The 9,729-nt window shown below is 34.0% G+C and overlaps 1 protein-coding gene across 1 annotated transcript; it reads left to right on the top strand.

Annotated features, from left to right (window-relative positions):
- On the top strand, window positions 1-5,881 carry LOC143540266 (dolichyl-diphosphooligosaccharide--protein glycosyltransferase subunit 2-like). The gene is made up of 20 exons (XM_077033374.1): window positions 1-77; window positions 182-330; window positions 1,345-1,537; window positions 1,618-1,707; window positions 1,867-1,929; window positions 2,044-2,113; window positions 2,277-2,341; window positions 2,747-2,801; window positions 3,346-3,470; window positions 3,582-3,697; window positions 3,766-3,835; window positions 3,911-4,012; window positions 4,104-4,193; window positions 4,280-4,422; window positions 4,501-4,612; window positions 4,695-4,778; window positions 4,858-4,938; window positions 5,016-5,240; window positions 5,338-5,460; window positions 5,533-5,881. The coding sequence occupies exons 2-20, from the start codon at window positions 185-187 to the stop codon at window positions 5,647-5,649; spliced, it is 2,070 nt and encodes a 689-aa protein (XP_076889489.1). The 5' UTR covers window positions 1-77; window positions 182-184; the 3' UTR covers window positions 5,650-5,881.
- The last annotated feature ends 3,848 nt before the right edge of the window (window positions 5,882-9,729 follow it).

Below are 9,729 nucleotides of genomic sequence, written 5' to 3'. Positions count from 1 at the left end.
CGGCTGAAGACTAGCAACCACAAAGTAAGTACTCACACACTCTTGCATGCTCTAACGATCTCCAATCGATCAAATTCGTAAGATCTTGTTTCGATCTCGATCTATAAGCTTCGATCAAATACTCAATTTTATAGCTCTTAGATTGCTCTAATTGTATTTCAATTCATCGTATTGTATACAGGCAATGGCGAGTAAAGTAGGAGTTATTATTGTTGTAGTGTTAGCAATAGCTTCGATCTATGGAGCTGTGGCGGTATTTCACCCGATCTCTGACTCTCACCGGTCCGCTGCCTTAGAGCTGTTTTCTCCGGTTACCGGATCGTTTTCGAGGTTAGGTTAATGATTATATGATGTTAATTAGGCTAAATTTGTGTTATATGCATAGATTTAAATGTTATTATTTGTTATGAAATGAATTGTGGAAGATAGATTAGGTTTAATGGTTTTTTCATTTTGTACCTTAATTAATTAGTGAACAAAAGTGTTGTTATGTGTAGACTGTAGCTTTTAGTGTTTTAGCTATTTTACTAGACAAAGTGTACAAACACTTAAAACTGGTTTTGAGTAATTGAGACTAATGCATTATACAGTTTTCAAGCTTGAAAGCAGAATACAAGTATGTAACAGTGTAACACAGTTCTTCTGCATTACCGAGACTCTGAGTGAGCATTTGTTTAGAGGATTTTTGTTTTTTTTTTGTTTTTGTGTGCCAATTATGTTTAAGAGATGGGATGCAGAAAATAGGAAGGTTATTTGATAAGACGGAAGGGTAAGAATAGAAGGCAAGCTACGCTAACTGGATTACGTTCTACATGACCAACTACAATATAATTTGTTGATATTGATATTAGTTGTACTGCTAGAATCTTAAGGTCTGGCTGTTTTGTTGATAAATTTTATTTTGGAGATGATAATGGACTAGAACGTTATTCTTTTTGGTTGGGCTTTTATTTTTAGGAATATTATGAAACAATAAGTGATTAATCATTGGGCTAAATGCTTCAATGTCATGGCTTTACTCTTTTGTTGGGGGTTTGTGTTCTTTCTTATGCGATTCTATACCTATACAAGTGTCTGTGACAGCATACACACTTTGGATACATTATTCTCTTTATTTGTGAGTCTGTTTATGTTTAAATATACTAGCTGTCACCAAGTTATTTGTCTTTCTTATTGTTTCATATCATGAATTGGTTATCACTCCTTTCAAATATTATTCTGATTTGTTTATCACAATATGTTTTGTCTTTGATCCGGAATTTATAAGTGCTAAAATACTTAAACTATGAAAATTTATTCTTTGCAATGCTATTTAGACATCTGATTAAGTGTTGTTCATTTCAGTTTAGAAGAAGCCTATGAAGCATTGAGGACATTTGAGGTTCTTGAAATAAAAAAGAAACCCGATGTAAAGGACCACACTTGTAAGTCTGTGGTGGATACTCTTTCTTCGGCCTCTTCAAACTCAAAGGACTTGTATCATGCATTACAAGTAAATGGGCTATTAAAATGCACGATCAGCAAGGGGGTTTTAACGGTATGGTTAACCTTGCATTACCCATAGTTTGAAATTCTTTTTGTATTTAAATGCCTGTATACTGACTTTTATTTCTTTAGGACGTTGTATCACGACTTAAAGAGGCCGTCAAGGATGCAACATCTCTTCTAGATTATTATCACTCAGTAGGAGGTTTGCTACTCGTTAAGGTAATGACTTTTGGAAGAGTTCAGTTCTCAGTTTTGCGTAATCACAATTTTTGGGGCAGTTTATTCAAAAATTGACTCTTTTGTAGTTCTGTTGTATAAATATTAGCTTTGCAATTACCTTTTTTTCATGGCTTGATTTCTCTATTATATTTCTTACAGGAACAAAATTCTGAGGTTGATGTAATTCTTGAAAATGCTGATGGGATTTTACGCTCCATAAAGGTTGTTTTAACCTATATTTTATAGTAAAGGGCATTGCCTTTTTAAAGCAGATTTTCACTATTTTAATGTTACTTTGTAAGTGAATGCCTTAGTTGACTTTGTATTCATTTTCAGGCTCTCAGCCAAAGTGATGGAAGATGGCGTTACAGTTCTAACAATCCTGAGTCCAGTACTTATGCTGCAGGTAAGCAACTTACTCTCTGTCAATGGTTATGGTATTGGTACAATATCATATAAAAGATTTTTATCTTCTTTTATTTATAAAGATTGTTCATGGTCAGCTGGTTAAGCATCAAGATTAGTTTTTATTTGGTCAATTACTCACTATATACAATAACTTGACTCAGGATTAGCATTTGAAACCATTTCTGGAGTTATATCATTAGCAGATTCTCCGGTTGATGAAAATCTGGTTAGTTTTGCATTCTGCTTAATGGTCTTTCCAATTTATAATGACACATTTGAAATCCCTTACTTATATGCAACTTAGCCGTTTAATCTCTTCTTTGAATAATGCAATATGATTAATGTTGTGAGTTGTTTACAAGTATTCGTTTTTGAGCTATATATATTATTCTTATTTCTCACATGCATTCCAAATAAATGATCCAATAGTGGGATTGTCTTGAGTGTAATTTTTGTGGTTGCTTGGATCTTTTTTAGCCATTGAACTTGATTCTTATCGTACCTAGTACCTACCACATCTTCTTGTTAAAGCAAACACAGATTTTGTGATGCTTATGTTTTTTTATTCCTACTTACTATAGCATGTATGTCTCATGCTTTTATCTAACTGTTATGCACCTTTTTTTTTCAGATTGGTACACTGAAAAAAGATATTGTGAAGCTCTTTGACAGTATTGAGAAATATGGTTAGTATATATATATATATATATATATATTAAATTAAAAGTGTCTATTTTTTGTATTAAGAGATGATTATACCATGAAAGCATCATCATCATCATCATCATCGTACTCAGTATATCCCACCAATAGCAATGCTATGGTAGGGTCTGAGGAGGGTAAGATGTAGACAGCCTTACCTCTATCCCATAGGGATAGAGAGACTGCTTCCGGTGAGACCCCCGGCTCGATAGTAGTTTTGAATCAAGCCTTGGACATAAGACACATAACACTCAATCATCGGGACACCGGCTGATTGGTGCATGTGCCCTTGTCTTTCGGCTATCAACGCCACCACATGATGCCTGATTAACCTTCCGCCACTTTTAACGTTATTTTCACGTGATTAGTAAAATAACGTCAAAATTAGTGCAATTTTACTTTTGCCCACCCAAGGGTTCACACATATATACATTATATGTGCGCACCGCAAGCAGGGCGTATACCATGAAAGCATGATTCTTCTAAAAAGTTATTGACTTGATTATTGATTTCATTATCGTTTTATAGATGATGGATCATATTACTTTGACGACAAACACATTGATGCAAGTGGGCATCAGGGCCTGCTTTCCGCCACCTCTGCTGTTGTTCGAGGGCTGACAAAATTTGCATCCACCTCTGAAAGTTTAAATGTGCGGCACATTCTTATTTTTCATATATTTGTTTTTCTTTTGCTACAGGTCACTTCAATTATCTGTTAATTGTTATCAATATTTATTCCTAATGTTTCTCAAATTTTGCAGATACCTGAGGACAAAATTTTGGGTTTGGCAAGGTTTTTTCTTGGAGTTGGAGTCCCTGGAAATAGCAAGGACCTGTATTACCAAATTGACGCTCTATCTCACTTGGAAAACAATAGGCAAGTCTAGCTGTTACTGCATTTATCAGTTTGTTCATCAAATAATATGAAATCATATTTTGTTGCAGGGTTTCAGTTCCTCTAATTTTATCACTTCCATCTACGGTGCTTTCATTGACCAGCAAAGATAAACTCAAGGTGTGTGCTGTTTCATTTTTCATATTTCGTTATGCTGTTCGGTTTCAGATTATTAATTCTAAGCTTTCCTTTCAGGTTAAGGTGAACACGGTTCTGGGATCTGCTGCTCCTCCTTTGTCAGTAAAACTCATGCAAGTTTTCAGCTCGGGTTCAAAAGATGCTTCAATTCTTAAACAGGTTCTTACTAAAACTCGACAACATTTGTTGCCTATGAAATATATCTTTAAATTTGAATTTCTAGTTCTAAGTGATTTTTTAAATACTTTAGGAACTTCATTTTGACCCGAAAGAAGCAATCTATACATTAGATGCTTTGCCAGAAGGTGTTGATATTGGGGAATATATTTTTGCTTTTGAGGTACTGAGACCTTTTATGCTTCAGATTTACCATAATGTTTCCAACCATATATTTATTTGCCATCACATTAATTTCTTTTCTTCTAGATTGTGCTTTCAGACCCAGAACATAAAAGAAAGTTTGCAACTGGAGGCCGAACAAAAGTGCCAGTTCATGTTACAGGAGTCGTTAAAGTGGATAACGTGAAAGTTGCAGTGCTTGAGGGTGATATTGTGGAATCTGAAAAGAAGTATGCTACTTCACTCGAACTAAAAATAAACAAAATAGATTTTTAATATGGTCATCACATGTGATGTTTGATTTGTAGGCTAGTTTTACCTGGAAAGAATGATTTGTCACTTTCAGCAAACCACCTTCAAAAGTTGCAGTTATCGTTTGTTTTGACAACCCCATCTGGCATACAGTTCAAGCCTCATCAGGTCTTTGACCAGCTCTTTGAACGGCTGTATTTCGTCAGTTTTTTTTGTATGCTTAACTTATTCAAGTTCTGTTTACTTGCAGGCCTTTTTAAAGCTGAGACATGAAACTGGAGTTGAGCATATCTTCATTGTGGGAAACTCTGGGAAACATTTTCAGATAACTCTGGTTACGCTTTGTTTCTTTCTATTTTAATGTTATTGTAACTGGTCAAAATGGATCGTTTGAATATATTTTACTTTTTCAGGATTTTCTCGGTCTTGTTGAGAAGTTTTACTATCTCTCTGGCCAATACGATATTGTGCTGACAGTGGGTGATGCTGTGATGGTAAGTATTTCATTATATCAATAATTCTTATATACATATTGTTGGTCAATTTCTAAACCCGTTAATATGTGTTTCAGGAGAACTCTTTCTTACAACCTCTCGGCTCTATTGACTTAGATCTGCCCAAGGCACCTGAAAAGGCACCCCAACCCCCTTTACAAGCTGTTAACCCGCACTCAAGATACGGGCCCAAGGCCGAGATAGCCCATATCTTCCGGGTCCCAGAAAAACGCCCTCCTAAAGAGGTTTCTTTTGCTTTCTTGGGCCTGGTTCTTGTTCCATTCCTGGCATTCTTGGTTGGGGTAAGTTTGTCTTTTAAGTTTTAACATTTACTTTTCTAATAAAAGAATACGAAGTTGTTTAATCTGACTTTAAAAAAATTATATCTTTTTATTGCAGTTATTACGTCTTGGTGTGAACTTGAAGAACTTTCCCACATCACCCGTACCTGCCACATTTGCCATCCTGTTCCATGGTGGCATTGCAGCGGTGCTTATCCTATATGCGTTTTTCTGGTTGAAGGTATGACTCCGTTTTTAACTCTTTCGTTAACAATTGACAAATCTGATATTTATTTTGTTATATTGGCTGCAGTTGGATCTTTTCACCACATTGAAAACTTTGGGAGTTATAGGGATTTTCTTGATGTTTGTGGGACATAGAACTCTCTCCTACCTTGCCTCGGCATCAGCTAAGCTAAAATCGGCCTGAAACAAATCCACCAGTTAGATACTTATACTTATATAAGTGTTAGACATGGTGATACAATATCATAATCGTTGGCTGGTATTTGCGCGTTATTATAATTAGAAAAGAGGTCTTAAACGTTAGAATACAGTTTTGACTGTTGAGTTTGGTCTTGTAATGTTATCTAACCCTCTTTAGATACTTTTTCGCCTTAATATTATATCCTATTTTAAGCAGGACTTACTTTTCGACTATAGATTAGGGCTTATTTACTATGCACTGCTTTTGTTTAGATTTTACTTCATGTTATATAATGAGTTAATGACGATTAAAGTAGTCGCTTGTTATGCATGGAAAATAATCACATCTACAGCGAAAGTGAAAAGAGTTAAAAAAACGATATTTAAAACAACACTCATGTAAAGTTGCTATATGCTATGAGAGATTAAGAGTATATGAAACAAAATTAATATTTTTTTTTAATAAATGCAATGTGTATTGTGTAAGCTATATTTACCGAAACACGTACGTAAATGATTAAAAGTTCAAAGGAAAAACACACGAACAAATTTGTTTTTATGGTTTTCTATGTACATAATATTATTTTTATGTAGAAAGTATGAAATGCAAAAATAAAAATAATTAATAATAAACATTAATAATTTACTTTTTTTTTGTAATAATTTTATGTTATTGTATACTTAATATAAGACTGTGTTTGGTTAAAATAAAAAGTGTATAACGGCTAGTCAATGTAGGTGGTGAGTTTTAAATATCACACATTTTTAACAAGCTCATTCTAGTTGAACTAAAAAGGTAAATAAATATTAAAAAAAATAAAAAAAATGATTGGTTGGTCAATGTAGGTAGCGAGTTTTAAATATCACACATTTTTAACAAGCTCATTCTAGTTGAACTAAAAAGGTAAATAAATATTAAAAAAAATAAAAAAAATGATTGGTTGGTTTGGAGTGTTACCCATTTTAGCTCGCAAACTAATTATAATAATTTAATGTATAATAGATGATATATGACTTTATTTGTTTCATTTGCTATATTTTTTTAAACGAAAAACTAACCTATTTTAAATAATTCTGTAAATCACTTAAACCTCCATTGTCTACCTTACATATTTGCTATTACAATTGAAATTTTACTAGTATTTATCATTAAATTTAGTCTTAACAATAATAAATAAGTGTGTACTAAAATAAGATAATAGATTATATAATTAACAGTAAGAGTATATTACAAAAATCTATACAGTAACTATTAGTAACTTTCTCTTTCATACTTCTTTTAATTTCAACATATAAAATGCCTAAAAGTTTAAAATTGAGTAAACACTAGCAATTTGCCCCGCGCGTTGCGGCGGAAACACGATTTATGTGGTCGTTGACATTTTTTACACGCTAATGCTTGTCTACAACACGATTCTCGTGGTTGTTGACAAATGTTTAAATGTTAATGCTTGTCTAAAACAAACCAAGTATATAAAAAGTTAAAAACAATGTTTAGAACTTTAGTAAAGAAATCATCATCCAGCTAATGTTAATGTTACTTTTCTTTAAGTAACCTGCTAGGCTGCTAGAAAGAGCTACAACCAAGTTCTTTAAAGTTTAAATCACTCAACAATAGAAGTAAGAATAAGACTACTGCCTGACTTTCGATTCTTTGTCTTCATGCTTGAGAATCTAATCATATAAAAGAAAGCTATGTTGTAATGAACCCAAAAATAAGACTGCATTTCAGATCATGAGCATAATAAGCTTAAGCCAAGTGTACTCTTCCTATCTGCACATATTTGATCAAATGGTAATTTTAATTTGTAACTCAGTTAGCCAATCAATAATCAAACACATAACTGGGGGGGGGGGGGGGATACCATAGATACATACCAACTGAAAACTACACTCCCAATCAGTATTAGATTTCAAAAGAGAATAACATCTAAAAATGTCGTGTTTTTCAGGTTGATGTTTTTAACACCAGTATTCAAAATGTTAATAATTAGATTTGAGAACCAATAATAATAATAATAATCAAGAAACGGCTGATGAACTTACCTCAAGTGCTTACGCACATTTTGCTAGCTAGCCACACGCTTTTCCGGGTTCATTTAGGTCCAAACCACCACTATTATCGCGAACAGCTATCGCCTCTTCGACTGACCAGCTGCCACAAAAATTTGGCAGCCTCCGCAGTCCCGCAATAGTCCTTGATCGTCTCCGAAGGTATCCTATGAACCTGGATTGGTACACCGTGATTCTGCCCCGAAACCGAAACCGTTAAACTTGTTGTCTTGGTCTGTTTTGGCGCCCCATTTTTATTCGGTATCGTTTGATCATCAATTTCACTATTTCAGCACATCCCAAATTACTGCTATCCTATACGCCATGATTTGATCTCAAAACCACTCCTGATGTTGGCTCGTTTGCTGTCCAGATCAGCAGCTGCAGACTGGTTGAGTCTTGACTGATCGCTTCAGTCCTTGTTTGTTTCAATCCCGGTCATTGAGAACAGTTTGCTTCTAGGATCAAACCCGTAGTGCAGTGCCTTATTTGCTTCCCCATACTGCTGTCGTAACCAACACCGCCTTTTGTCACTCAAATTAGCAGCATAATGGAAGAAATCGTGAAGGGGCGGGGCTATCAATATTCAATTTGGTAGGCCTCGGATCAAGTACAGCCTACCTTTGCTTCGATAATCTAACTGAAACAAACAATAAATAAATTAACAATTAACAGTGATTTGTTCATGGGGCCACGTTACGAAGCATTTAAAATTTTAAATTGATTAGGGTTTGGAGGTTGGTGGCGATTTGCACATGTATCTTCTTTTACAACCGCCAACCCCCAACACCTCCCCCGTTATTATGCCAACGCCAAACCACATCCCTTCTATCGTTATCCCTTCAACTCCGATGATAGTTAAAAAAAATAAAAAAAAAAAGGTAAGACCCACCATCTACCTCATTTAAGCTAATAATTTATTTTGTTGTTATTAACTTTAATATCTAATTAAACAAGACCCATGTTTGAGGGTTTGACAACTAATTTCAAGCTAATGAAAACGTTGCACAAGATAAACGTATTTCTAAAACTTTTCCAATTCCATATTACCGTTAATACTTTATTATACACCACCAACACCAACACCAACACCAACAGCAGTAGGACTTGTGTATAAATTTTGAGCATTCATTTTAGCGCCTTAGGGTTTCTTTCTTTTTTTCTACGACTAGTGCCACATTCTCTGCTTTCATCGACTAGGTATAACTTAACTTACTATTTTACTGTTTTCTTACAATAATTATTCGTTTTTATTTATATTATAGTTAATTGTTCATCGATCTTCATTTCGTAACTCAGTGCTTATCTGATTTTGTTCATGTCTTCACTTCTCTATAAACTTGTGTTGTAACTTGAACTTAATTAAGCATAATCTGAAGCTAAATTAGGGCTCAAAACCTGAACAGTGAAGGTGTTTCACACTGCTTCTTCAAAATCATGCAACTGTTGAAGCTAATTTGTGTTGGATAACAGTGACATGTAATTTGCCCTAATTCAGTTTTCTGTTTACTTTGTGTTTGTGTTAATTAATGATCTTCATTAATTGTTAAGATATTATTAAGCAATTATTCTTTGTGATTTTGCTTTTAAGGTTATTTTAGTTTCTTCTTTATATGCTATCATGTTCTTTCTATCTTGAGTAATGGCCTCAAATTTATTTACTTTGCATTTAATGTAAATCCTATTTGTGTGCTTTATTTGATTTGGCTAACCAAGAATGACCTGTGTCAACGGTTCGGTCCGGATTTAGCATTCATATTCATATGGTTATTTACATATAAATTAACCACATAATACTCATATGTATTCTCTGTTTTTCTTCCCCTTGATTCTAGGTATAACTTCTGTTTTACTACATAATAACTATTTTGTTACAACAATTATGCGTTTTTTTGTGGTAAAGTTGTTCATCAATTTTCATTTCGTGTTTGTTCCGTTACTGAATGCTTGTGGAAGTTTGTGTTATCGACCATCTGATTTTGTTCATGTCTTCACTTTTTTGTAAACTTGTGTTGCACTGTGAAAGTAAGCA

This window comes from Bidens hawaiensis, unplaced genomic scaffold, assembly GCF_021521415.1.
Source record: "Bidens hawaiensis isolate Kalapana, Puna unplaced genomic scaffold, B.hawaiensis_p1.1 tig00012184_1, whole genome shotgun sequence".
NCBI lineage: Eukaryota > Viridiplantae > Streptophyta > Magnoliopsida > Asterales > Asteraceae > Bidens > Bidens hawaiensis.
This window is presented reverse-complemented; position numbering and strand designations above follow the sequence as displayed.

Bases quoted from the DNA above. Each gene is read 5' to 3' on its own strand.
- LOC143540266 (XM_077033374.1), top strand. From the start codon at position 185: ATGGCGAGTAAAGTAGGAGTTATTATTGTTGTAGTGTTAGCAATAGCT. The intron at 4,779-4,857 runs GTTACGCTTTGT...TTACTTTTTCAG, and splicing joins AACATTTTCAGATAACTCTG to GATTTTCTCGGTCTTGTTGA. The intron at 5,241-5,337 runs GTAAGTTTGTCT...TTTTTATTGCAG, and splicing joins TCCTGGCATTCTTGGTTGGG to TTATTACGTCTTGGTGTGAA.